At 59.6% G+C, this 26,272-nt stretch overlaps 1 protein-coding gene across 3 annotated transcripts in view; it reads right to left on the bottom strand.

Moving 5' to 3' along the window:
• Nucleotides 1-1,578: 1,578 nt before the first annotated feature.
• CELSR3 (cadherin EGF LAG seven-pass G-type receptor 3) overlaps nucleotides 1,579-26,272 on the bottom strand; it is a 33,526-nt gene continuing 8,832 nt past the window's right edge. Inside the window, exons 2-36 of one of the 3 annotated variants that reach the window (XM_075762087.1) lie at nucleotides 24,334-24,966; nucleotides 22,479-22,701; nucleotides 21,907-22,022; nucleotides 21,167-21,255; nucleotides 20,585-20,742; nucleotides 20,214-20,377; nucleotides 19,648-19,773; nucleotides 19,300-19,469; nucleotides 18,869-19,054; nucleotides 18,615-18,725; nucleotides 18,177-18,345; nucleotides 17,774-17,915; nucleotides 17,499-17,619; nucleotides 17,016-17,199; nucleotides 16,821-16,922; nucleotides 16,190-16,204; nucleotides 14,427-14,521; nucleotides 13,509-13,718; nucleotides 12,855-13,038; nucleotides 12,183-12,332; nucleotides 11,803-11,974; nucleotides 11,368-11,535; nucleotides 10,911-11,037; nucleotides 10,528-10,734; nucleotides 10,247-10,421; nucleotides 9,587-9,699; nucleotides 9,198-9,277; nucleotides 8,447-8,573; nucleotides 7,671-7,784; nucleotides 7,356-7,492; nucleotides 7,155-7,261; nucleotides 6,274-6,447; nucleotides 5,930-6,130; nucleotides 4,668-5,748; nucleotides 1,579-3,992 (exon numbers count right to left, since the gene is read on the bottom strand). In XM_075762087.1, the coding sequence (XP_075618202.1) occupies nucleotides 3,965-3,992; nucleotides 4,668-5,748; nucleotides 5,930-6,130; nucleotides 6,274-6,447; nucleotides 7,155-7,261; nucleotides 7,356-7,492; nucleotides 7,671-7,784; nucleotides 8,447-8,573; nucleotides 9,198-9,277; nucleotides 9,587-9,699; nucleotides 10,247-10,421; nucleotides 10,528-10,734; nucleotides 10,911-11,037; nucleotides 11,368-11,535; nucleotides 11,803-11,974; nucleotides 12,183-12,332; nucleotides 12,855-13,038; nucleotides 13,509-13,718; nucleotides 14,427-14,521; nucleotides 16,190-16,204; nucleotides 16,821-16,922; nucleotides 17,016-17,199; nucleotides 17,499-17,619; nucleotides 17,774-17,915; nucleotides 18,177-18,345; nucleotides 18,615-18,725; nucleotides 18,869-19,054; nucleotides 19,300-19,469; nucleotides 19,648-19,773; nucleotides 20,214-20,377; nucleotides 20,585-20,742; nucleotides 21,167-21,255; nucleotides 21,907-22,022; nucleotides 22,479-22,701; nucleotides 24,334-24,966 (6,359 nt within the window). In that variant the 3' untranslated portion in view covers nucleotides 1,579-3,964. Of the gene's footprint in view, nucleotides 3,993-4,667; nucleotides 5,749-5,929; nucleotides 6,131-6,273; nucleotides 6,448-7,154; nucleotides 7,262-7,355; nucleotides 7,493-7,670; nucleotides 7,785-8,446; nucleotides 8,574-9,197; nucleotides 9,278-9,586; nucleotides 9,700-10,246; nucleotides 10,422-10,527; nucleotides 10,735-10,910; nucleotides 11,038-11,367; nucleotides 11,536-11,802; nucleotides 11,975-12,182; nucleotides 12,333-12,854; nucleotides 13,039-13,508; nucleotides 13,719-14,426; nucleotides 14,522-16,189; nucleotides 16,205-16,820; nucleotides 16,923-17,015; nucleotides 17,200-17,498; nucleotides 17,620-17,773; nucleotides 17,916-18,176; nucleotides 18,346-18,614; nucleotides 18,726-18,868; nucleotides 19,055-19,299; nucleotides 19,470-19,647; nucleotides 19,774-20,213; nucleotides 20,378-20,584; nucleotides 20,743-21,166; nucleotides 21,256-21,906; nucleotides 22,023-22,478; nucleotides 22,702-24,333; nucleotides 24,967-26,272 lie in introns of those variants that run through there. The other 2 variants (XM_075762089.1, XR_012837026.1) reach the window with 2 other exon arrangements.

Here is a 26,272-nt window from a genome sequence, read left to right as displayed (position 1 = left end):
TGGACTGTCCCACAGCACGCGCAGACCCAGCCGTTATCTTGTTCCAAAGGTCCCCAGAAGGCACCAGAGTCCCACTGAACCCATCACACCTTCCTGGGCTACACCACAACCTGGTTCTGGCACTGGTTTCAGAATATTTCTGAGTCACGCTTGGCCCAGGCACGTGAGGACACGGCAGTGGAAATCCAGGCACTCAGGCTGTGGGGTGAAGCTAGGAGGCAGGGCAGGGTGGGCAGGGCAGGCGCTGGGGACTCCTGGGTGCCCTGGGTGGTGGGATGGGGCTGGCGAGTGGTACAAGTGGTGACACTCAGGACTGCGCTCTCTGGGAGAGTGACTTGTTCCCATCCCTGCTGGCTAGGTGGGGGACAACTTGTGGCCACCCTGGCTCTCCCTGAGGTCAGCATGACCCGGGTCCCACCGCAGCCACACAAGGACTCCTCGGCTGCCTTTCAGCAGTGGGGCTGAGCCTGCTCCCCTGAGCCTCCGCCACATCCCCAGCCCCTGCTGTCCCACCCCCATGCCCATCAATCCCACTGCGGCCAGGTAGCAGAATGCCGACGCTGGCACAGCCACCAACACGCCGCCACTGCCTATCGTTTATCTGCTCACCTGGGACCGAAGCAGAGGCTGTCACAGGGCTGCCGAGTGGTAGCAACTGATAACACCAGATGCCATTTACGGCCTCCTTATCGCCGCTCCCGGTCCCCATCCTGCACCACTGCTTCCTGCACCCCAGCCTCTAGCCCTTCCCCCATGCCCCGAGCTGGCTGCTCTGCCCAGGGCTCCCCCTTGGCCACTCCAGCCCCCTGCCAGCTCTCCTTGGCTCCTCACCCCCAGGCCAGCCTCAGGAAAGGCTGCAGGGCAGGACTGGACCTCCCGGCACTGCCAACATGGGGCATGAGCCCAGCCCCCCCGGTGCTCGGGGGCCACCTTGGGCTGGGTCAGGCTCGTACCAGCACTAAGGAGGAAGCCCATGAGGGACCGAGGGGTGATGATGGTGACCCTTGCTCAGGGTGCCGTGGATCAATACCGCCCTTTGCTTACCTGCTCTTTCCCCTCGAACAGCAAGAAAGGAAGGGATGGAAGGCACCAGGGTCACGCTCGGCCTCTCCTCCTGTTTCTCTCCCCTTCCGCACAGTCCGGATTGGCCTCGCTGAGGTCACACTGCCTTCTGATGGTGGATTTTCTCCCCTTAGCCTCACCCACGCTGCTGGCCATGGGTGCCAGCTGCTGCCAGGCACGAGCCCCATGGCTAACCACAGCCACAGTGCCGCCGCAGACCTGCCAGCCAGGGCCGGGGCCATGGTGTACCACCGCAGCCAACCCCATCTCAGGGTGAACTGGCCTGGACACAGTCAAGTTCAAGCAACTGGCAGCACCTGAAGTCCCTGTCACCAGAAGTCACTTTGCCCCGAGCCACGGCGACTCCCCTTCATCCCAGGAACTGGCTGCGAGCTTCCACCCAAGCCCCCTCCCAGCATCGCCCCAAGCCCGGGCACCACGCCTGCAGCCCCTGCACCCGCAGCCCCAGCCATGCACCCCAAGCCCCAGGCGCAGGGAGACAGTAGAGAAGCCAGCACCATTTTATAGACTTTTACTTCCGAATCTGGCGCTTCCATGATACACTTTTACACAGCTGGGGGAGGCGGGGGGGAGCGTGGGCATCTCCCTGCTCCCCACCCACAGAATCGGGAGATGGAGAGAGGAAAAAACCAAACCGACCAAACCCCGAAAGAAACAAACCCAAACCCAAGGAGGGTGCTCCCCAGAGCCCAGGCCACAGCATTACAACCAGGGACCAGGCTGCAGACTTACTCCTGCTTCTTGACCAGCCCAGCTCTGTGAGGACAGCCACCGGCTCTGCGGGGACAGCCACCAGCTCTGCTGCTCTCTTCTTTTTTGGCACTTGTCGCTTGCTCTCCGTTTGGCACCAGCACAAAGAACCCCCATCCCCAACTTGGCAGAAACACGGGCCCTGTGGCGCAGCAGGGACGGGACTCCAGGACTCTGGTGCCGGCGCTGTGCAGCCAGAGAGAAATATGTAAACGAGCTTGTTCCCGAAGGCAAAGACGGACAGCGCGGAAGGGCCCGGCTGTTCCTGGCATGTGGGGCCAGCAGGCTTTCCCTTGGCACACTGGTCCCAAATGGCATGTAAACATGTCAGCAGGCCCTTCCCTCCCCGTCCCCGGGGGGAAGGGCGGCAGCGAGCCTGCCTCGTTGGGGCTGTGCTGGGGGCAGGCAGCCCCTGCCAGGCCCACGACACCCCCGTCACCCAGCCCTACTGTTCTCTCCATGCTCTCCCTGCTGACTCGGGGACGTAGCCAAGAGGCCGTGGCCTCCCGGGGGCCCGGAGGACAGCGGCACAAGTCCTCTCCTGTAAACACATCAGGCTGGGCTGCAGTAAGAAGCTACGGCAGTGTGGTAGTAAGGCAGTAAGGAGCGTGCTGTCACACAGCCCCAAAAGCACCACGGGGGGCAGCCGAGCAGAGGCACCACGCTCGGCAGGTGAAAAGGAGCGTGCCGGCCCCACAAGCCGGTTGCCCCTGGCCCAAGGCTGGGGTAGGCACAGAGGAGTGTCACCTCGCTGCAGGACCAGTGGGAACCTGGAGCCAGGCCCCCGGCTGAGCAGAAAAACCAACAGGGTGGCCTGAATTTCCAGAGAGGGCAAAGCGCTGTTTATCTCTGTCTCCCAAAATCCAGGCCACTCTGAGCTGGGGTCCTCTGCCAGTCAGAGAGTGCAAGGATGTGAGCATATGTAGGCAGAGCCCACAGGGAATCAGCTAGGTACAATTCTGTGGGCAATGCTGGACCCCGAGACTGGAGACACATCATGTTCCTGTGGATGCTAATCCTCCACAGGGCAAGCACAGGCTCTGGGAACAGCCTAGTCTGCTGCTGAGCAGGGCTAGGGTCATCCAGCGCCTTGCCTGGACCCACAAACCAACAGAAGTTTGCTCTCTTAACACGCAGGTTAAAGAGCACAACATACAGCGGGTAAAACACAGTGCTCATTTGCTGAGCGGAGAAAACCAGTGCTTATAAGAGTGGGACCATCCTGGTACAGGATGGGACTGAGCAGCAAAGCTTGTTTCCTCCCCCAGTGGGTCCCTAGCGCCGAATTTGCTGCCCCACTCGCTTGTGCTCTTGCTGGCACAAAGCCCCAGCTCATGGATGGGGGGCAGCCCCATGGGGGTCCCACAGGAGGGCAGGGGGAGGCCTGGCTGCGGGGCCAGCACAGCCACAGGGGGTGGAGGGATGTCAGGCAGGAGGACGGCACCGAGACATGTGTGGAGCTGCACAGTGAGAGGGCGAAAGGGGCAGTGGGGCCAGCTGCCCCACAATGGGCATGGGACGAAGCAGCGCTGGCAAAGCCGTAAGGGCTGCCTGGCACTGTCTCTCCAGTCCACTGGGGTCGCAGTACCTGGTACCCCCAGGGAAGCTGGCAAAGGGCTGTTGGTGAAACAAATGCTCCAGGTCCTGGGAACAGACCATCCGTAAAAATAACCATAGAAATTTCTCTTCTCTCTGATTACAAAGATACAAAAAGGTAGAAAACCCTCCCCCGCCCCCATGTCCTGGGCTCCGTTTCCGTCCCCCTGCCCCTGCCCACCCTCCACGCACACACACACGCACACCCTGTGTACAAACGTGTCGCAGAGGAAGAGTTCGTCCCCAGGGGGTCAGAGACACCACCCTCACCCGAGCAGGCTCCTGCCGTACCTGTCATGCCAGGCAGACAACGGGGAGCAGGCAGCAGCCAAGAGCCCGAAGGCTCTCGGCAGTGGGTGGTGCGAGCTGCCAGCCCCTCAGCCCGGAGGGCAGGGGAAGGCAGGGTCGGTTTTGGGCCTCTGACCACCATCAGTTCTGGCCCCTGCCCCCTGGGGACACCAAACCTCAGCTGGCAGTGCCTGGCTAGGCAAAGGGCCCTGCTTCTTCTGTCTCTCTTGCGGACAGCTTCAGCCCCTCAGGAATGGCCCTCGTTTCTCGTTATTCTTCTCGGAGGAAAGAAAAACAGCGTTAAGCCGTGGCATCTCCCCTGGGCTCCCACTGCTTCCCCCAGCTATGCCAGATGGGGACAGGGCAGAAACCCACTCCTGTGTGAGGGCAGGAACAACTGTCTCAAGCCCCTGAGTTAGGGAAGAGGAAAGATGGGACGGGAGCAGCACCAGCAGGGAGCAGAGCTGGAGAAGAAATGACAGACTGGGACAGGGTCCTTGGGGAGAAACGTGGCTGGGGCAGGCAGGGCTCCCATAGGACTTGGGCCCCCTCCTCCCCTCCAGCCAGCCTGGCCCTCACACACATCCTCTCGCTGGGACTTACAGCCGGCACTGAGCCAGGGGCCCAGTCATAAGGTCAGCCTGGCTACACGAAGCATCTTCCCTGAGCCCCACAAGTGAGAGCCATCACTTCTAGCAGAGCAGGCAGACTCAAATACACTGATGTTTCTGCTCACGCCACACTGCAAGGGCCTGGAGCTGTCACACCCAAGGGTCCTCCCTGCCGGGTCACTATTCAGGACTAGGGGACACCTGTCAGACACCCTGGGGGCTCACACTTACACAGCTCCCCCCCCCCCCCAACCAAACCCTCTTTGGAAAGAAGCCAGGCAGCTGGACAATGCACAAGACCAGCTGAACAAGGCCCAGGTAAGGAAGGGACACACTTACTCTGAGTCGGGTGACAGCTCTGAAATGCTGTGGGAGGTGGTGGAGCGAGGCGTCGAGGGGCACATTGCGGAGGGCATCGAGGAGGTCTGCATGGCAGAGGGGGTGGCAGTGGTCTGGGGGCCTGAAGGCGTGCTGGAAGATTGCACCGAAGACAGGACGGAGGAGTTGAAAGAAGCAAGGATGGAAGAAAGGATATCTAACTGTTCAGTGGAAGGATGTCGGCTGGGAACGGCCTCCAGGTTCTCTCTAGAAGGCTGTCTCCTTGACAGTGGCTCTAGGCTTTCCCTAGACAGCTGCCTCCTAGAGAGACTCCCCAGGTTGTCCTGCGACGGATGCCTGCTAGGCACTGTGTCCAGAGGCTCTCTGGAATTAGATCTTCTGGAGAGAAAGTCCAGCTGCTCCCTTGAAGTTTGTCTAGCCGACGCTAGCTGGTCCCTTGAAGGTTGTCTTCTAGAAAGCAAATTCAATTGTTCTCGAGAAGTATCTCGACTTGGCAACATGTCTATCCGGTCTCTGGACACATGCCTACTTGGCAAGGTGTTTAGCCACTCTCTAGAGACCTCTCTTACTGACCCACAGTCTAGCTGCTCTCTTGACCCAAATCTGCAGGGTAAAGTCTCAAGGTGGTCTCTGGAGCCCTGCCTCCGCGGCAGCGTGTTCCCATGATCTCTCTGACTGGGCCTAGCAGCAAGTAGATCCAAGTTTTCCCTAGACCCATGTCTGCTCGGGATACTTTCCAAGTGTTCAGTAGACCCATGCCTGCTGGGGATAGTGTCCAGCTCCTCCCTGGACCCATGCCGGCTGGGCACAGCTTCCAAGCACTCTCCTGAGTTGTGTCTGCTCAGCTGCTCCCGGGACATCTGTCTCCTCATCAGCATGTCAAGCTGCTCCCGTGACGAGTACCGGCTGGCTGGCTGTGACAGACTGCCCGCCCCAGAGTAGATCCTGCCGTAGGAGGCAGCAGGGACAGCCCTGTGACCCAGTGTGGAGGTCTTGTACCATGTTAGCTCATTGGTCATCCTGCCAACGGATGGCAGGCCTTGGAGAGTCGGAGGGTACTGGAGGCGGTTCTTCAAAATCCCTGCACCGGACAGAAAGAGAAGTCAAATCTTTGTGTAACAGTAAAAAAAGCACAAAAGCCGGGGGAGATAAGCCATACCTCCCCAAGGACACGACAAGATGGATCTGTTGCTGAGCCTTCCGGGGCCAGGTCAACCTGAGACAGGCAAGGCTACCCTTGCCTGCTTGCTCCAGGCCATTACCTTTTCTTTGCCGTTGGGTCTGGGTGAGGGAGTTCTCATCCCCACTGGTCAAGGCCAGGTCCGGCTGATTATTGTTGGCTGCGTCCTTGTTGATGTCAAACCCCAACTTCCGCTCAGAGCCCCACTTCTGCAGGGAGCAGGGGTGAACCTCGCATTCGCCCAGAGCTGGCCAGTAAGACATGAGGTCATTGCCATCCACATCTGGCAAAGGACACAGCAAAAGGGGCCCAGGGGAAGAGGGAGAGAATACTTCTGTAAGGGGCAAACGAAGCCATCGCAAGGCATGGCCTGGCCCCCGCAGACGTGAGCTCACCCTTTCCCCTGCCAGAGCCCCTGGGACTTACCTTTGGGAGTGGTGTTGGCAGGGTTAGTGAGGAGGCGCTCGCTGTGTGCCGCCCGCTTGAACTGGCGCTGGAAGCGGCCCCGCAGGCGCACGTTCTCCTCGCTCTCCGAGGACGGGATGGAGAGGCTGCGTTCTTCGTCCAGAGACAGATCACTGTCCGAGTCTGAGTCCTGGTCTGCAGGGACACGGTGTGTGTTGGGGAGACATTTGGAATGAAGGCGGGGGAGGCTCCTGGTGGCAGGGCCAGCTGGGCTCTGACTGCCTCCAGGAAGGCAGAACCAGCCCAGGGCTGACCACCCTCGTGAGGACAACAGCCTGCCTTACCCCTCACTGCCCTTCCCTCAGCAGCAGCCTGCACCTGCTCCCCCTGCCCTTTCTCCAGGTGCCCCTGAGAGGAGCCTGGCTCCATCTCGCTGCACCTCCCTGTAAGGCAGTTGCAAATAGCCATAAGATCCCCTTTGCCTCCTCTTCCTCCAGGCTGAGGAAACACACCTCCCTCAGCCTCTGCTTGCCTGTCCCATGTGCCGTGAGGGTGCCTCCCACCAGTCTCACTCCAGTGGCTCAGGGCCTGTGCTGTACTGGGGAACCCAGTGTCCTCAGGGACCCTGTGACAGCCTGTGCCCCCACTCTTGCCTCCTCCATTTCTAGCTCCCTGGAGACTGGCTATGCCCTTTGCCATCTGTCCGGGAGGAGTCTGTGCTAAGCAACACAGCTGCTGCCTCTCCCTCATATCCACGGCATGTTTGGGAGTCACAGCCCAACACGGGGTGAAGGATGTAATTGTGCAGCCAGAGCCTGCACCAGAAAGGATTTCCTTATGCTAGGAGTTAATTCGGGATGCATGGGGTCAACCCCGAACCCAGGCACTGGGCTGAGCCTTACCTCCCCCAGCATCACGGTGGAACATGGCCACGTCGATGTCTGTGGGGCCAGCGTGAGCCAGCAGGCTGTGATCTAGGGCCGAGCCCTGACGTGCTGTCACGTTGTCTCTGAAAGACAGAAGGCCCGAACAGTCACAGCGGCAGGAGCCCCCAGCTCTGCCCCGGCACTCCCAGCACCCCAGAGCCCTGCACTGCTCCCTACCTGAGGTAAGCCCGCTGACTGGAGTGGGTGCGGGCAGAGCGCACGCTGCTCACTGATGAGATGGTGGAAGCCCCCAGGGTGATGCGGATGAGCCCACTCTCCTCAAACAGCGCTGTGTTGTTGTAGGCATTGGGACCCTGGTGAGGTGGGGAGAGAGGGCATGCACCCTGTTAAGAAGTTGCCGCAGCAGCCCAGGGAATAGCCTTCCCACCCATGCCTGCCATTCCCCCAGGAAAGCGGGGACATCCATGTCAGCTCCTGTCCCCGGGCAGGCAGCCTGCCCCAGATCCCTGGGCTGCTCCTGCTCTCACCCACCTGCGTGCTCCTCGTGGCTTCCTCGTTCTGCCCCTTCTTGCTGAGGCAGGCCAGCTTCCAGGCCTCCCGCACCTCCTCATTCAGCACGCAGAACAGGATGAGCACAGCCAGACCCTGCGGGAAGAGACACTGTGAGAGACAGCCCCTCGTTGCCGGCCGACCTGCTCGCCTGCAGCGCCAGCACCAGCACAATTCCTGGCTCCTGCAGAGCCCAGCGTGTCAGCCCTGGTGGCCACCAGAACTCGGATGCACCAAACAGCCCCCCAACACTGATTGGTGCTAACCCCCATGGTGGCCATGGGTGAAGGGAGGAAAGGGTGGGCTGTCCTTCTGGCTGGCAGCAGCCAGGAGCAGCTGGCAGGGTCCCCTGCAGCCACACCAGCCACAGTGGTGGCAGGAAGTCTGCAGGGTGCTGCCATGGGTCATATTTGGGGTGTCTGACACCTCTGTTGCAGGTTGCTCTCTTGCTCTGCCCTCTGAGAGTATGGAGAGCCCTTCCCTCCATAGATGGTCCTTGCTACCCCTTGGATGTCACCTCTCAACCAAGCTCCTTGTAGCCACCTCCTGCTCCATGCCACCATTCACCACGGGCACAGGAGCAAGGACAGGCAGGAGTCACCCCGTGCTGCAGAGGTGACAGTAGAAGGGACAAAGAGCCCAGGAGGAAGCTGGGGGCTCAGTGCAGGGCACCCGCTCTCCACAGATGGCTGTGTGGACCACAGGGATGCCCTCCTGGGCTGACTCGTGCCCTCCCCTGGCAGAGGCTGGGCAGTTACCTGGAAGCTGCAGAGGACAGTGTAGAGGTAGTGGAAAGCCAGGACACTGTTGTTGACAGCCAAGAGGCCAAAGAGCCAGGTAGTGCTAATAACTAGAAGCAGAACAAAGGAGCTCCGTAACGTCATGCTGGAGAGAGAGAGAGACAGACAGACAGGCACACAGACACACACCGAGAGGTTAGTGCGTATTGTTAATCTACAGTCTAGTGCTCACAGACAGAGATCCAGAGGGGAAAGCACGCTCCTGCCCAGCCCTCCCTGCTGTGCCCAGCACTGCAGGCACATCCCTGCACAGCGCTTCAGCTCCCCCGGGCTCCCAGGCCTTCCCTTCTGGATCACACATGGCAAACCCAGGGGCCCAAACAACACAGGTCATTTGGAGCCACAGAGAGCTGAGCCAAGCTCCGGGGCTGGCCCAGGAGGGAGTGGGCAAAGGTCTCAGAAGGAGCATGTAGGAGAAGAAGAAGCAGATGCTGAGAGTCGGCAAGGGCAGAGTGTTGAATGCAAGCAGGCATGAGGGGTGTGAGGGTAGGGGGTGAAGGGGGACAGGCTTGCAGGATGGTGTGGAGATGCAGAAGAAAGGACAAAGTTTAGGAAGGGTTAATGCAGCTGGCAGGCATGGGACAGGAGAGCGGCTGCAAGGCTGACACTGATGCACTCTGCGATGGTGGAAGAGGGAGGATGGTCACTGAAAATGCTAAAAACCATGAGCCACAGGAGCTCTGCTGGGAGTTTGGCCACTAATACTCACAGAACCGATTTCTTCTTGGTCTCCTTTTGGCCTGGGGAACAGGACATCTTGGCCACAAGCAGGAACATGACCCCATTCATCTGAAAGCATTGGCCCCGATTAGAAGCTGTGCCAAGGGCTGGCTCTGACCTGACATCCCTAGCACAGAGCGTGGGCAGACTCCGGGTCCACCAGGCCCACGCGAACATCCCCTCCCTTCCCCTTAACACCTTAGCCATGGCCTCCCCTGGGTTTGGCTGGAGCGAGGAGGGACAGAGAGAGGGCCTCTAACGGAGAAAGGAGAGTACAGAGAAGGGGGCAGGCAGTGGACAGCCAAGAAGGGGCAAGTGCCCATGGTGCGGAGAAGGGAGACAGGAGAGGGCTGTGGGTGAAACAGGACAGGGTTTTACCACAATGACGACAGTAATGGGGCCTGCAAAGCTCCAGACCAGCTTATCATGAATGGAAATCCAGCAGAAGTCAGGGTTCCCGTATCCCTCAGGATCCAGGCCAACGGCCAGCCCTGCAGGAGGAAGGAAGAGGTCAGGTCCAGACCCAGCAGCCTTGGACTTGTCCAAACCACGTTGATCCCATCCCAGCACTGAAGGCCATGAAGGGGCTCTCTCCCTGCTCCTTGCCCTGTGCACAGTCTTCCCTGCCCCAGGGAACTACTTCTAAAGAGTAGGACTGCGAGGCCCAGCATCAGGGCCTTTATTGCGTTTTCTCCAGGCATCCCTGACACAGCACAGCCCAGCAGGCATTCAATGTTAGGTCACCCAAGCGTGCAGGACTGGGAAACCAGGAGACCTTAACCACAAGCTCTGGGACAGCAGAAGCCCTGTGCCCATCAAACAAGCCATGGGGAAAAGTGCTGAGTAATTACTTCTCCCCAGAAGGCAAGATGACAGCCCTTGATATGTGGTCCTCAGTTGACCACAACAGCACTGCTGGCCGTGGCAAGCCCACCCTCAGCTCTCCGCACATGGTAAGTGAGCCAGGCAACACCAGGGGATCAGGAGGCTGCTGAGAACCGCCACTTTTGGCACGGCTGTAGGACAAGCAGCTCTTACCAGTGATGATGGCGGGCACTCCCCAGCCGATGGCATAGTAGAAACGCATGGCCCCAAAGTTGACATTGCGGGCTTCGGTCTGCATGCGGTAAATGTGGAGGCCCTGGACAAAGAGCCAGGCGAAGGTGGAGAGGAAGAAGCAGTGCAGGAGGATGGCAATCACAGTGCAAAGAAACTGGGGAGACAAAAGCCACTCAGACATGGTCCCACTGTGCCAACACTAACTACATCACCCACGCCTTGCTCCAACCCCATAGGCGTGCTTGTTCAAGCCCACAGACCTGATTCTCGGTGCGGTTGATACCCAGGAGAAAGAGCAGCTCAGAGAAAAAGAGGGTGACTGATATGTTGGAGTGGATGCCACGTGTGTTGGACTTGAGGCCTTTGAGGCAGGTCAGGAAGGAGAAGGTCAGCAGCAGAGCCACCAAGGAGAGAGACACCAAGGAATAGGTGACAATTGCCAATGTCTCCAGGTCACCTTCCAGTTGCTGCAGCAGCAGAGAACCAAAAGGCAAATGGCAGTGTTAAGGGAGACGTGGGAAGCCTGCTGAGCTCTCAAACTCTACTTGTGTCCCACAGGGAATTTTCTGCCTGCACCTGCTTATTCTGGGACCCAGTGCCTAACAGTTCCACCACCACCCACAGCCCCGCAGGCCAAGGTTACCTCTCGGTGTGAGCTGTCCATCAGAACCCCAAAGGTGCCAAACTGGGAGCACTGGCAGTGGACATGTGTGGTGTTTCGGTACACAAGCTCACAGTCCCTGGCTGTCCAGAAGCCGGAGGGGTTGGTCCTGCAGCCACCAAAAAGCAGAGTGCACTTAGGAGAGAAGACAGATGAGTGTGGTGTGTGGGGAAGGAACCATAGAGAATAGGGGTGATTGGCAAGGCTTTTCTACCAGCAGATACAACTGCACTCCTACAGCTGAAGTACTGGAGCCAGAGCCCTGCAGGGACCCTGCTGTGCCCTCCCACCATGAATGAACCCCTTGGGAGAGAGTGGAAACCCCCATGTCCCAGTGCTGTCCAGGCACACAGCCTGTCATGGCCAGGGAAACTCGGGGAATGAAGAGGTGACTAGGGAAAGCAGCTCAAAGAGAAAGGCCCAGCTGTGCTCGACTCACGGGTTGGAGTGGTTCCACTGGACGCAGAGAGGTTTGCTCCTGTTGGCCGTCTCCAGCAGGTGAAATTCCAGCACGAGAGGGGTGTCCAGGGGCCCCCGCAGGAAGGTGTGATTGCTGAACAAAGACACACTCACGATGGGGGAGTTCATCACGGGATTCTTGGGTAGCCTGCAAGGAGCAACAGAGCTCTGCCTTCACCATGCCTGGCAGCTGCAGCCCTCTGGGGACTTCCCAGACGTCCAGCATTGACATCTCAGAAAGGACCGCTCTGCCCAGCCCACACCAAAGGGTTGGGAAACACGGGGCAGAGCACCACAGGACCATCTGGCTGGGAACCAAACCCAAGCCATTGCGGACAGACTCAGCAACTGCCGGACAGGGCAGAGTCCAGCTGGCTTCTTTCTACTGTGGAGGGCAAAGGGGAGCAGGACATACCTGACGCTGCGGCGATCCACCTGGTAGCGTGCAGGCAGCAGCCCCCCCAGGGTGCGGTACATGATGAGGATGATCACAGTGAGAGCGGGCTCGGGCTCTGGCAGTACTCTGGTGTTCTCCAGAGTGTAGTTCCCTTCGCCCCCAGCCGGTGTGGGCACTGCCACGGGGGCAGCTGAGGCACACAAGGGGATGGTGAGAACACACACTGCTCTGAAGGCAGCTTGTGAGCCCACCAGGAGCCTTTGGGATGTGGTAAAGTCAGAAGCTCTGTGCTACCAGAGGTGACTTATGGACCTCTGACAGAGCCAGGTCTCAGTAGGGGCACATCTTCCCTTCCATGCCCACCCACGCTGTTCCCTGAGCGATGCTCACAGGCTCACCTTCAGCTTTTGCGGGGCTCAGCACCGACAGCGGCAGCACAACATGGGTGTGGGGGTCCCAGGCGGGCTGGCCCCGGAAGAGGCTGCTGTGGTATCGAGGGTAGCGCCGGCGGATATGGGAATGGTTCTCCATGCGATCGATGCTCAGCACTGTGGAGGAGCAAAGGAGTGAAAGTCAGCTCTAAGATGGACACCTGGAGAGTAACCATGCTCTAGAGCACCCCAGGTTTGAAATCATCAGCAAAAGAATCGTATGAGCCGCAGGCTCAGTTGTAGGTATGTCCCGTGGTTGGGCATGACGTGAGATCCCAGCATCTACAGCGCTTCTTCCCAGCCCAGATCCTTGCTCTGCTGTAGGGCAGGCTACCTCTGCCACTGGGGCCAGTGGCTTTTTCACTAGAGACTCAGGTTGGACTGGGGATAACAGGGAGTAGGGAGCACACTCCTGGCTCTGCTGGCTCTTGGTGGTGTGTGTGCTGCTCCAGGCAGTTGTGGAATCAGGATGTCTCTCACAAACACCTCCCCATGTTTGAGAGAGCCACTATGGAGAAGAAGAGCCTGTTATCACCCTTGCTGAGGTACAGTGAGATGAGGAGAAGGGGACAGGCTGTGATGGAAGAGTGCCTCTGCACCACCCCAACCAGCCCTCAACACCAGCTGGATCCTACTCACTGATGTTGGGGGTGACAACACCGACAGGGTTGAGGTAGGTGAGTTTCATGTTGCTGGCCAGCGTGCCCGAGTAGTCCCGCAGCTGCTCCATGAGGCTGGCACTGCCGTGCTCACTGTGTGGCAGCATGGCCCAGTGCTCCCGGTTCTCGGGCGCCAGCACGGAGCTGCCTGCATGCAGGAGGTTCTGCATGGGAGAGACATGGGGGCAGAGGGGTGAGGGAAGCATTGCCTTTGGGCCCTGTCCTGACAACCCCCAGGCTGCAGCACTGTGCTCTCTGCCCAGATGCAGAAGAGGGTACTTTCTGCTACAACAGACCCCCACCCTCAATGCTCATCAGCCAGTGTCCTGCAGAAACATCTTCCCTGCACCTCTGCCATGAGGGACTTGCAGGCAGCAATAAGACCTCCCTTTGCCCTCCCTTCCTCAGGCTGAGCAAACCCAGCTTGCTGCCTCTCCTCATCCACCCTACGCTCCAGCCCTGACCACGCAGGTAACCTCCACAGGTCTTGCTCCTGTGGGTCAATGTCTGTGTGGCACTGGTGAGCCTAGTGCTCCTGACGTGGTCTCACAGCATCCTTGATCCCCCTCAGCTCAGGGTGGCTGATAAAGAGAAGCAGCATCAGAAGCCACCCAGATCCAGGAGACGGACTCACCTCATTGAAATGGGCATCCTGCGTGGCTGTCAGGCCAAAGCCATGCTGCCGGCTCTCAAAGGCCATGAGGCGGGATAGCAGGCGGAAAGTGATGTGCACGTCGTTGCCAAAGTAGTGGTCCATGTGGTCTGTCACAGCCCGGAGCTGGTGGGCCAGCTTCTTGGCTTCAATTGTGTTGAGCTCAGTCTCATTCCTCTCTAAGCCCTCCAGCTGCCAATGGGGAAAAAGAAGGGGATCAAACAATTAAGCGGTTCCTTCCTGGGAAACTGGGATCCTGCAGACCCTGCTTGGCCCAGAGATGATTTTTGAAACCATGGCACAAGCCAGGGACACTCACTGAGGTGGTCACTAGAACAGAGAGCATCTCTGGCAGACAGCCTCCAGCAATGCGTCAAGCTGGCCAGGCCCAGCTAACCCAGTACCATACATGACAGAGGCCAAGGAGATGAAAGGACAAGGCAAGCACCTAGCTTGGAAACTCTCCAGGCTTCAGTTACAATTCAGCCTCGGTGGGATACAAGTGTTTATTAAACTTGCCTGGTTACTTCAAAGGGATTGTCACTGAAGGGTCTGGGGATTACAGGTGTCCCGTGGGGCAGATATCCCGCCAGCTTCAAACAATTCAGCCCTGCTCAGGGTTATTTGTTTTCCTCTTAAATACTGGGGCAGGACACAGGTCATTTCTGATGGGAACACTCAAGAGATGAGACAAAAACAAAGTGAACTTCAGCTCAGACCAGTGCTCCCACAGGATGGGTTTGGGGGCTGAAGATGGGAAGAGAAAGGTGCTGAGCACTGTGAGAAGGCCCGCTCCTACTCTAGATGCCCACAGAGAGCTGAGCTCTTTGAAACCTGGCTATGAGCCCTTGCTTGTACGGCTCCTGCCCTGTCAGGGCTGCAGAGCTGAGGGGGGATTACCAGCACGGAGAGCTCCTTGAAGGCAGGTGAAGTGCAGTTGAAGAGATCTGGCTCCAGCCAGCCCTTCTCCTCATCACAGTGTCTGATAGCTGCACCTAAAACCAGGAAGAAGGGCATGTCTGAAATTCAGCACAGGATACACACCTTCCCCGCTGCATCCCCCCAGCAGGAATCGTCTGCACCAGCTAGCCTCAAAGAGCAGCACTGGCAAGTCATGGGAATGGCCTGTAACACCCCAGGGTTGTCCTCCGGCTTTGCAGCAGTGCAACCCATTCCACCCTTGGTCTGCATCCCCTCAGCAAGCTGTTGCCATCTCCTCCCTCCAGGAGCTGGGTTCTTACATGTGCTTCAGGGCTGCACCAGACCAGGTGCCATCACACAGAATTGCAAAGAGGAATAAGTGACTTGGCAAACCTCAGTCTGGAGAAGTCTCTGGTTCCTGGTGGGGATGTGTCTGTGTCCTCAGGGCACATCTGACCTCAAACTACCAAAGCCCATGCAGGTCCAGGCATCCCCCAGCTGACGGCTGCAATGCTGCTGAGGTCCTGCCTCTCTCTACAGGGCAAAGTCACCCCAGGAGGACAACACCCCTGCTGTGGGGCTGGCAAACCCACCCGAGACAAGCCCTTGCAGTTGAGGGGGATTGAACGTGGGTTCAGTACCCATCCAGCAATGTGGATTCAGTACCCAGCACAAGACCCCAGTCCCTGGCCGGGGTCCAAGCACCACTGCACGGCAATGGAGATGCCCGCAATAAATGGGATCAGCTGTTAACCACCACCAAAAGTGCTGCTAAAGCCAACACGGAGAGCAGTGTCCTGGGCCAGGAGTGTCACCATGCACACTTTTAGCAAGAGCAACCCAGGTGACCCCAGTGTACCCGGCAGGACTGTGGACCAGGCCCTCCTTGGGACAGTACCAGGGCACAGGAGCCCACCCAGGTGTTCATGGCTGGGAGAGGGCAGCAGCATGGCCAGAGCGGGGAGAAGTAGTCTGGAGACTCCAGCTGCTGCTCATCAAATCCCCAGTGACTAGCGTGCCTCCTCCCACCACCTTCAGCTCCCAGCTGTCCTCCCCAACCACCTTTCCCTCAGCTGCAGACGCACAGGGACCAGTGCCAGTGCAGCTGGGAGCAGGGAGAACAAAGAAACCTCCACACTGCTGACCTTCCCCGGCAGAGAACAGAGACTGGCCAAGAGCAGAGATCGGCTCAACTGCAGATCTGGGCAGGATCCAGCCCTCGGGTCCCTCTGCCTCCCCCTGCCAGCCAGGCAGAGGGAGCAGGACCTTGTGCTGTGCATGCCCATCCATTCCTGCCCCCGTCCTACTGTCCCCTGCTCAAACATCTCCACTTTCCTCCACCCCACAGCCATTCCTCCATAGCCTCCCTGGCCTCACTTCCCATTGCTCAGCTCCTTCCCCTCCCAGCCTAAGCAAGCAGGTACCAGCCTGGGAGAGCCAGCATCCATACCAGCCGGGGAGCAGAGCACGGGCCCGCCCAGAGCTGATGCTGCAGACTCGGGACAGCGGGTGGCAGGGGCTGCATGCAGCTGCAGCCAGGTTTGTGCTGGTTAGTGTGCTGGGAGAAGGGAAGAGCGTGTAGGAGCGGCGAGGCCAGGCAAAGCGTTGGGAAGACACTCGGCAGCTCCAGAAGCAGTAGGGAAAGTGCAGGGGTGTGCAGGGTGCCAGGCAGGGAGTAAGGAGGGAAAGCCGCGTGGCGCAGCCCTTACAACACAGAGGGAAAGAGATGGGAACAACCTTACCTGCACCCCTCAAGCCTGAGCACGGAGGGCGAGAGAACCAGGGAGAGAAGCGACAACAGTTAGGAGCCGAACCTGCCTCCTCCTGGGGCGACCGGCTGGAGAAGGACAGGGTTTGTATTGTCCCCTGGGGCTCACGCTGCCCTACAGTCCCAGATACCCTGCTCGCACCTTTGCTGTCACCGAGGACAGCCTCCTCCAGCTCGGGATGTGACTCCTACTCGAGACACTCACCGAACGGCATGCTGTGCCCTGCTCCCCTCGCAGCGCACACTGAGAACGGAGCTGGCAGAGCCGCAGCAAGGTGTTGCGGGTGCCAAGCTGCCATGCCAGGCCTGACCCTAGCCTCAAGCCCACCGAAACAAAAAAGCAGGGAGAAGGCGGGGACTGAGGCTGAGGGAACACCACAGCCCAGAGGCTGGGTGATGGGCCTAGACCCTACAGCCTGTTCCAAGCCCCAGTCCTGTGACCAGCCCCCTCTGCTCTCCCCCACGGTGTGGCATTTTCTCCTCCTCAAGCCCAGTTAAACAGGACTAGGACAGCATGAGAACAAAGGGATATTGCTGGGGCTGCTACAGCCCTCGGCAGGACAGCCAGGCTGCCCCCTCCCCTCCCCATCACATTCCCCACTCACCCAAGGAGCCTTTGGGACACAGGACCGCAGCCGAGAACCCAAACTTGGTCTGGGGCCACCACACACCCGCCTTCAGGCTTTTGGGGCAGCCATCATAGAGCACTGTGGAGACACGCACCCCGAGGGGCCAGTCACAAGGGGAAGTCACTGACAACAAGCCTCATGGCACCAGCTCCCCACTGTGCTCACACTCACCCTCGCAGCCGCTGGGCGTCACCTCGGCAAAAGGGCTGTCGCAGCTATTGCACTGGCGCCCGATGACCCCGGGCCGGCAGTGGCACCGGCCTGTCTCCTTGTCGCAGGAGCGCGAGGTGGAGCCCACAGGGTAGCAGTCGCAAGGCAGGCAGGTGTCGCTGCCTTTGGGGCGGTAATGGAAGTCCTGGAGGGACATAGGGACAGCCGTCAGACAGCCCATCAGGACGGCAGCTGAGGCCACTGCCAGGGAACTGATGGAGCTGGGCAGAGAAGGGCCAGGCTCTCCCAATTTGCAAGCACCCCCACTGCCCCCCATTGTCATCGTGCTGGGGCAGGAGGGCTGCACAGAAGAGCTGAGCAGAGATCCAGCCCAGAAGCGGGCACACAAAGCAGGGCCTGGTGAGCTGCCAGGCCTTTGGAGGGGACAAGCAGGGCTCTAGACAAGCCATGGGCCACATCCCCATGGGCACAGCTGCCCCTCACCTTGCAGTGGCACTGCCCGTTGGTTTTATTGCAGTCGGGGTCAAAGCCCTTGTTCACATCACAGTTACAGGGCCCGCAGGTCGGGTTCCCCCACCAGCCCTTCGGACACTGCTGGTCCATCCTGGGGAGAAATATCTTTCCTGTTACAACAACAAGCTCTGCAGCTCCAAGGAGCCAAGTGGCACTGAGAGGTCCCTGGTCACATAGCCAGGATAAGAGGGCAGCACAGAGCCAGGCACGGAGGCTATGGCCCTGGCCTGTGCTCCACATCTCACCTATGCTCACAGTACTGCCCGAAAAAGTTCCCTCCGCACTCGCACACGTAGCCCAGGGGTGAGCCTGGCTTGCGGCGACACACCGACTTGTTCTTGCAGGGGTTCAGGTGACACACATCCACACAGTCCTCTCCGTAGTAGCCTGAGGTGTAGACAGAGACCACCATGTAAAGCAAGTACCTTCCCCGAGAGGGGCCAGAGCACCAAGGAGTGGATTCGGGGGCTCAGGAGGGATTTTGCTCCCCACAAAAACTAATGAGTGTCTGGTGGGCATTTCTGGGCCCAGGACGTGCCCAAGGGATTGGCAAGAGAGCAGTCACAGGCTAGGAGGGAACCACAGGGGCAGAGGAGAAGACAGACAGGCACAGAGAGCAAAGGGATTGCAGGGCTCTGCAGGCCCTACCTGGCTGGCAGACGCAGGAGTAGCTCTGCCACTCGTCCTTGCAGATGCTGTTGGCCGGGCAGGGGCTGGAGTTGCAGGGGCTCGGCACGCTGCAGCCAGCCTCCACCCGCAGGGCATGGCTGGGCTTGGGCAGCACAGTCCCAGTGATGCTGTCACCCAGTCGCACACCCTGCAATGCAGGCAACAAATTCACGGTGAAGCCAGGACAGACGCACAAGGCTCCAGTCCTCCTGCCCTCCACAAACCCCCAGGAGCAGCCACTCCCCACCACCCCTGCTCATTGATTTATGACTGTCCCACACCACCTCAGAGCCTTGAATGGTCAGAAGGAGAGTGTCACCAGCAGGATGGACACTGGCAGCAGCTACCAGGGCTGTGTTTCCACCCCTCCATGTATAAAATCTGCTGGAAAGGGAAGGCTCAGAGCAATGGACTCACCTGTATGCAGCCCCTCAGCCCGTTCTGCACCTCGCCAGAGCCCAGGACTCCCCCCACGTGCAGGTGTTTCACCTTCAGGCCATGCAGTTCATTTCCGACAACCACTGTGTCCTGCAGAAGGGGAGTAACATGCGGCAACTGGCATCAGCCCTGTCCCAGCCCTCGCTGAGGGTGCGGAGGCCCAGCCTGGCCCATGTATGCCAAACATCCCCCACAGTTCCTGTCCTGGTGCCAGTGCCTCAAGCAGAATATACCTGGTAGACCCCAAAGTCCAGGGTGAGGGTGATGACGTAGCGTGAGTCTCGCCCACTGCGGACATCCCGCAGCTCCAGTTGGAGGTCATGCCATCTCCCGTCGCTGAGCCGCAGCTGGTCCAGGAGAAGGCTGGTGCTGCGCCCGGACCCCCTGCTCACCATGAAGGAGAGCAGGCCCCCAGCCAGCTGCAAAGAGGAAACCAGCAACAGCAGCAGTGAGCGAAGGCCTCACAAACTCTGGCTGCCTCCAGCCTACCCTCCCTCTGAGCTCTGAGCATGGGGAGCAAAACCCAGCCGTGCTAAACACCTCTCCCCACAACCACCCTCCGCTTGGCCTAGAGCCAACGAGGAGGGCAGGGTCCTCCGGCTCCCCTGGGGTGAATGGCAGCAGAGGCTGGGGCGCAGTGCTGCGGCTGAGGCCGTGGCCCTACCTGGCAGAGCAGGGTGGTGTACTGGCCGGCATGGGCCTGCAGAAGCACCCCGTCTGGCTGGCGTGTCCGAAACGCCAGCCCCAGGTACCATGGCACAGAGATCTTCACGTCTGTCTTGAAGTCCCAGGTCAGGACACTGTTGCCCTGGAAATAGTGGGCATGGTGCATGGCTGGAAAGGAAAGTGGACGTGAGGAGACGGGATGGGCACTACACAGGGGGCACTAGAGACAGGGACAACAGAGCTAGTTCATCGCACACAGACCCCCTACCCTGCTTCCACAGCAAACCCAGCACAACCCTGCCCATATACCCACCCTGCCCATGCCCAGCAGCGCCCGCTCACTCACGGTGGCGGCAGTCTTTGCCCCCAAAGCCAACAGGACAGACGCAGGAGTAAGTCCCCCAGCTGACAGAGCAGGTGCCACCATTCTTGCAGGGGCTGGAGTCACAGAACGTGTGCTTGGCATGGCAGCCTGGAGGTATCAAAGTCACTCGCATCAGCTTTGACCTGCTCACCACCTCCCTCCAACCCACGCAGGGAGACACCATTGCTCCCCAGCCCTTTCCTTGGCTGCCGGATGGCAGCAGGCCATGCCTGCTCAGGAATGAGGGTCAAGGCTGTCACTGCTCCTTATGCCAGAAGAAAGACCCTGTGGAGCTGGATCGACTACCTAGCATCTCCCAGACAGGCCAGCTCTGCAGGCTCTGCACTTGGGATCAGGGGACATTCCCAGAACGTTAGCTGGGGTGGGGAGCGGCTCATTTAGGGGGATCTGGAGGCCCCATTCTCCGATGGGAAGCTGCTCAGTTCCAGCTGTGATGCCATGACGCTGTTACAGCCTGGCAGTGCTGCTGTGTGAGCAGGAAAGGCAATTCCCAGGGCAGGGGCTGGCAGGAGCAGAGGCACTGGTACCTGCAGCAGTTCCGTTGTTGGCAATGTAGGAGGCCAGGTCAATGCGTTTGCTGTCAATGTATAGGTCTCTCATGCATCCCACAAAGTCCCGGTGAGTGACAGGGAAGTTTTCCGGCAGGTTGGGGACCCCTCCGAGGAGCAATGGACCTGTGAGGTCCAGGGACCTACAAGACAGAAATTCAGGGTTTTAAAAGCCACAGCGACCTCAGGCCAGCCAGCTGGCTCCCCAGAGCTGGCAAGCAGACATCCCTGGGGACTGGCACACACCGCCCAGGCCCCTGGAACTACAGCTGTCCCAGATGTGAAGGGCTGGCTCTGCAGAGGACCCAGGTGCCCTGCTCTTCTACCAACACAGTCCCTGAGGAACTCACTTCTTTGAGCTGGTCTGCACACCCTCTGCGGCACAGGAGTAGTTCCCAATTTCACTGCCAAACTGCAGGGCCACTGAGGCATCACATTTGTCCACTGTCAAGACGGCCACCTTGTCCTTGGAGGGGCCCTGCACCACCCCCACGGCGCTGACTTTGGGCTGAAACCAAACACAGGGCGTTAGCAGCACACATGCCCCCAGACCCAGGCACCCAAGGGCTTCACAACAGCAAGGAAAGGGCCCTGAGCACGGCCCAGGCACCACTGTGCTGCTGGAGCGTGAGGAAAGCAGGAGGGACATCTCTGGCTGAGCCCAGCAAACAGCGTCAGACACAGATACTGGTGAGGATGCCGCGTGGAGCGCATTCTTGTCACCTCCAAGTGCGGTACTGAGGGTGAATCTCCCCCTGCACCCAGCTGTCTGTTCCACTGCACCTATCCCTGAGGGCAGAAAACCACCTCTACCTTCTCTCCACAGCCTCCCCTATGGGGCAGAGACGGAGAACAAGACAGCCAGAGCTGCTCACTCGCACCTCATGGGGAGACCCACCCACACGTGTTGGGGACAGCTGGGGCACACATACCTTGTTGTAGTAGCGGAGCTGCAGCGTGTGCCACTGCCCATCACTCACACCCCCTGGCAGGTAGGGGCTCACCACTGTGCTGGACTCTCCTGTGGAGACAGGGATGATGGCACACTGAGGAAAGCCAGGCAGCCCTTGGACTCACCCACCCCTCCTGCAGGCACCAAACCCTCCGCGTTGCCGACGGCCTTGCGCAGGGATGGAGAAGGGCTTCAGAGATATTAGCTCAGCATGCTGGTCCCTGCCTGCTGCAGCCTTGCAGTGGAGGGAAGCCCCAGTTATTAACATGAGGGCCCAGTGCTCCTGGCAGCTGATCCTGACATCCCTCGGGGCAGGCAGGATGGGCACAGCAATGGCATGAGGCAGCAGGGACAAGACTGACAGGATAGCAAACACCCTCCCAAGAGGCTCCTCCTCTCCAGATTGTCTCACAGCAAGGCAGGAGATGAAGCATCGGATGACATAATGGGACAGAATGGCAGGGTAGACCTCAGAAGGGTTTGTCCTGGTTTGTGCTCACATACTGCCCCCCTACTGCACTTGCACTCCTAAGCCTAAGGAGGGTCCTGAGACACACACCCGTCCTCTTTGCCATCCACTGATGCTCACCAACACCTGTTTCAACCCCGCTTCCCTTAGCGCAGGCTCTATCCAGGGCAGCACCCTGCTCTCCCCACTCAGCACGGGCTTTCTCACAGCTCCCACGGCACAAATCCCACAAGAGGCAGGGCTGAACCTACCTGTGGAGTATTTCAGCTGGACCTGCCCCTGGATGATCTCCACTGCCAGGAAGTCGTGCCTCTCGTTCAGGCGCCCGTTGTAGAGCAGGAGGCCACTGGGTTCCACAGTGCTGAACCTGGGGAAAGGGAGGAAGCAGGAGGGCAGGGTGTGTGCAAGGAGCACACGGAGATCCTCACTCTCCCATGGCATGGCACCAGTATCCTGGCACGGGGACAGGGTGAGACCCGAGCCTGGCCCCAGGTGCAAACCCAGCTGAGAAGGGGAGTTTGATCCAGGAGATGCTTTGGGAGCACAGGAGGGCCTGGCACGAAGGCAGAGAGCTGGCAGCAGGGAAGGGAAGAGGCACTGAAGGAAGGGATGAGCTGATGCCAGGGGAGACATGCCAGTGCAGATGCAGAGCCCTTTGGCTAAAGGTGCCAGGGCAGCCCCGTGGTGAGGCAAAGCCAGTAACGCAGGGGTCTAGAGACCACCAGCAAGTCCCTGGACAGGCCCAGGGTGCACAAGAGCCACCAGAGTGGGACTGGGCAAGCTGGCGGGTGCCGGTGTCCAGCAGAGGAGGGAGAGGACTCACGAGAGGGCGAGGGTGAGATGGAAGCGTTGGCGCAGGCCCCGGAACATGACGAAGGATCGCGGTGGGAAGGAGCGTGTGGACACCTCGCAGAAGGGCGTCTCGAAGCCACCTGCCGGGCACTGGCAGCGGAAGCCCCCGTCGGCGCCGTTGGTGCAGGTGCCGCCATTGCGGCACACGCCGGGCACGCAGCGCCCTGAGCGGCTGTCCACTTCGCAGTTCTCACCTGGGGGGAGCGAGACAAGAAGCTTGGGACACATCCTGGGCCAGGGGCATGCACGCAGTGGCCACCCATCCACTCTTTGCCCTAGGAGTACAGACCTCAGTCTGGATTTGTGGCACAGTAGCCAAGGGGCAGGAGTTTGTGGGGCGACTGGGGCAGGCGAAGGACGTGACAACCCAGGTGTAACCCAGAAGTTCCCCACAGCAGCCAGCAAACTAGCTACCACTGCCAGCCCCACAGCCTGAGCCCCTGGGCTGGACAGGATGCCAGCTCCGGTTGAGGGGTCAAGTTTGGACCCAGGATGGCATGGGAATGGGACAGAAGGGGATTGCCACAGCTGGGCTACAGAGTTCTAAGGATGGAGAGGCAAGGACAAGCCAAGGAAGTCCTGGCGATGCTGAGAGTGCCTCCTTGGGCACTGCCACTGCACAGGCCTGGCACAGGCATCGCAGTCCTGGGTGTGGGGACAGCCCAGCACCAGTGAGCTCCCCTGCCAATAGCTATGAACGTCTCACCCACAGCACCAGGAACCTCCTAACCCCATGTGCAGGCTCTGACATAGCAGCAAAAGCCAACTGGAAACCAGCCACACAAGGGACACCAAACACCCCTTGCACCTTGGTGGCATTGGTAATGGGGATGCCCCAAGCCAGCTCAGCAGTGCAGTGCAGGGGTCTGGCCAGCCCCTCTTCCCACCCTGTCCCTGCAGCACGCAGGGAATCACTCAGCTGCAGTCCTACACCCCCAGCCCTGCTCCCATTACTTGTTCCGTGGCACGCAAGGAGGATGAGGAGACAGCATGAAGTGACAGGGAAATGAGCTCATTAACCCTTCTCCTAATGGCTCTTCATGCTTCAAATGCCAGGGGTTAATTACCACTGACTCTGCTTATCTCACCAGGAGCCACCGACAGGAGAGCGGCTCCAAGGCAGCCATCTGCTGCCACGCTCCCTCCCGGAAGGGAGGGCAAGGTAGGGTCTCCCTCCCCAGTAGCCACAGGCCACTTTCCCTCACCCCCAGGTTGCCAGTGGCCAGGCATGGGTCTCTAAAGCCTGTTGGGGACTTGTGGCAACAAGAGACTGGCTGTCCCAGGGATTCCCCCTACGGCTAGGATGAGATCTGCCTGGATCGGATCCTGCCTGGTGGGGCAGCTAGGCCCAGCCTCCCCTTCTGTTTTGGGTGGGCAGCAGCTCACACACCGCACGTGGGGCCAGTGTGGGCTCCACACCTTTGCCAGACCAGCTGAAGACTGGCATAGGCTGACACCGCACCCCTGATGGTCCCTGAGCCCATCATCCCATTGGCGTCAGGCAGGGCTGAGGAGCCTCCTGTGTCCCAGCCTGGCATGGTCCAACTTGGTCCTCCTGCTCTGTGAAAAAGGCTGGGAGGTGGTGGCCAAGGTCCCCAAGAGCCCTCCATGCCACCTCCTTACAAGACAGATTTCTATGGCAACCTCAGCCCTGCACATCCAGCGCCATGGAAACACAGAGAGCCGCGAGCAGAGACGGACCTCTGCAGGCAAAGAGGGGGTCTGACACCCACCACCCTGCTGGGAAGAGCACCCCGCCATGGTGACTGCAGTGCCAAGGGACCCGCTCACCCATCCTCCTGCAGCCCCCAGACCCGGGCACTCACCGCTGAAGTGCTGGCGGCAAACACACGTGTATCCTCCCTCCTTGCGGGTACAGATCCCGCCATTCAGGCAGGGGTTGGAGTAACAGAGGTTGATCTCCGTTTCACAGTAGTCCCCAGTGAAGCCCTGTGGGCAGCGGCACCGCAGGCCGGTGATGGGGTGGATGGGCCGGAAGAGGGTGGAAGGGGAGGCGATGAAGGGGGCCGAGCTGTCGAACTTGAGGACGGAGATGCACTTCATGTAGTTCTGGCAGGGCTCTCGCAGGCAGACATTGTCATCAAAGGGCAGCACCTCCAGCATGGAGGCGCCCGTCAGCGCCATGCGCTTCATGTACAGCTGCTCCTGCAGCTCCTCTGAGCTGAAGTAACGCCCGCCCCGCGGCGCCAGGGCCGAGAAGCTGACATTGAGCACCGTGCCGCCCACGTCTGTGTCGTTCTGGATGTTGAAGATGAAGATGTCCTCCTTGGGCGTCGCAAGCACGGTGGCGACCCCTTCCAGGAAGGTGGACAGCAGCGGGGAGAGGAAGCGCTCCTGCCACATGTTCTCCAGCCGCACTGTGATGCTGTTGGCTAACATGTCCTCTGTGATGATGATCACCCGCAGGACACACTGGGCTGTCACGCTGTGGATCCCATCTGTGGGAGGGAACAGGGACACACTGCAGGTCTTTACCTGCTGCTTGGAGGGTCTCCCCCCTCCCACCCTGGGGCAGAGCCCTGCACCCCAGTGTGGCCCCCAAAAGGCCTGAGTCCTTGGCTAAGGAAGCTTGGAGCCACAGCCCTGGGGGCTAGCAGGGTGTCAGCTGGGCTGGAGGAGGAGCAGTCAGTGCGGTTGCATCTTCTCCCTCCCCTCAGGCTCTCCACTGAGATAACTCTCAGGTTTTCTCCCTGTCCTGGATCTCGGCAGCAAACTGAGCTCTCAGGAACTGAGCCGGAGAGATTCAGGCAGAAGGAAGTCCCAGCAGGAGGTTGGGCAAACATAGGAGCCGATGCCAGGGCCCGGGGTGTTTTGCTTCCCCGCTGCGCCCTGCCTGCCTCCCCCACACTGCCTTTCCCTGCGCCCTCCTCCTGCCGTTTCCTTCCTCTCTCCTCCAGGACCTCCAAGGCTTTTGTACCGGTCTCCCTGCTTCCCCTCTTCTCACCATCTGCTCTGCATCTCTTCCTCCCTCAGCCTATCTCCAGTTTGTTTAATTCTCTTTAATCTTTATTTTCCTTGGAAACAAACTCCCTCCCCTTGGGACCCTGCACCACGCAAGCCATCTCCCAGGCACAAACACAGGAGCATGCACGCACACTTGGAGCGTGCCAGCATGCCCGCCTGCTCTCTCCCAGGACCCTGGCCATTAGCAGCACCTCACCCCCACGTTAGGCACACTCACGTGCCAGCAGCTCAGGCTGCAGGGGCACAGGCAGCGCAGCACCAGCCCAGACAGGTAATGACACAGCTCCCACCGCAGCACCCACCCCAGCAGCTATGCTATTTGGGGCCCCCTGCCTCACTCCACCTACCCAGCTCCCAGAAACCCAACAGATCCCGCGACCCTTGGAGGGTCATACCCTGCTGCAAATTAGGAAATACTGGCCAAGATGGGGGCTGGACAGACAGATGTGACCATGTTCCTAATTCCTCCAGGATACCCTGCTACAAGCACAGGTGGGCACAGAGCACCCCTCCCAGCAAGACAGAGACAGTAATTACCCCAGCTGGGGACCTGCCAGACAGCAAGCCCCATACCTCCCTCAGATAAAACTTCCACCGGTCCCCTCCAGACCACAATTGCCACAGCCCATTCCCCAGCCTCTCCACTTTACACTGCCCAAATGCAACCTGCCTGGCCCTTTGCTGAGGCTGTTGCTCTTCCCCCTCTCTGCCCAAACAGAAATTTGGGCAGTGGTTTTATTTTTCAGTCACTAACTCTCTTTTCCACATGACCCCAGTCAG

This window comes from Balearica regulorum, chromosome 10, assembly GCF_011004875.1.
Source record: "Balearica regulorum gibbericeps isolate bBalReg1 chromosome 10, bBalReg1.pri, whole genome shotgun sequence".
NCBI classification, from domain to species: domain Eukaryota; kingdom Metazoa; phylum Chordata; class Aves; order Gruiformes; family Gruidae; genus Balearica; species Balearica regulorum.
Note: the sequence above shows the minus strand (reverse complement) of the source record. Positions and strands in the feature narration are given on the sequence as shown.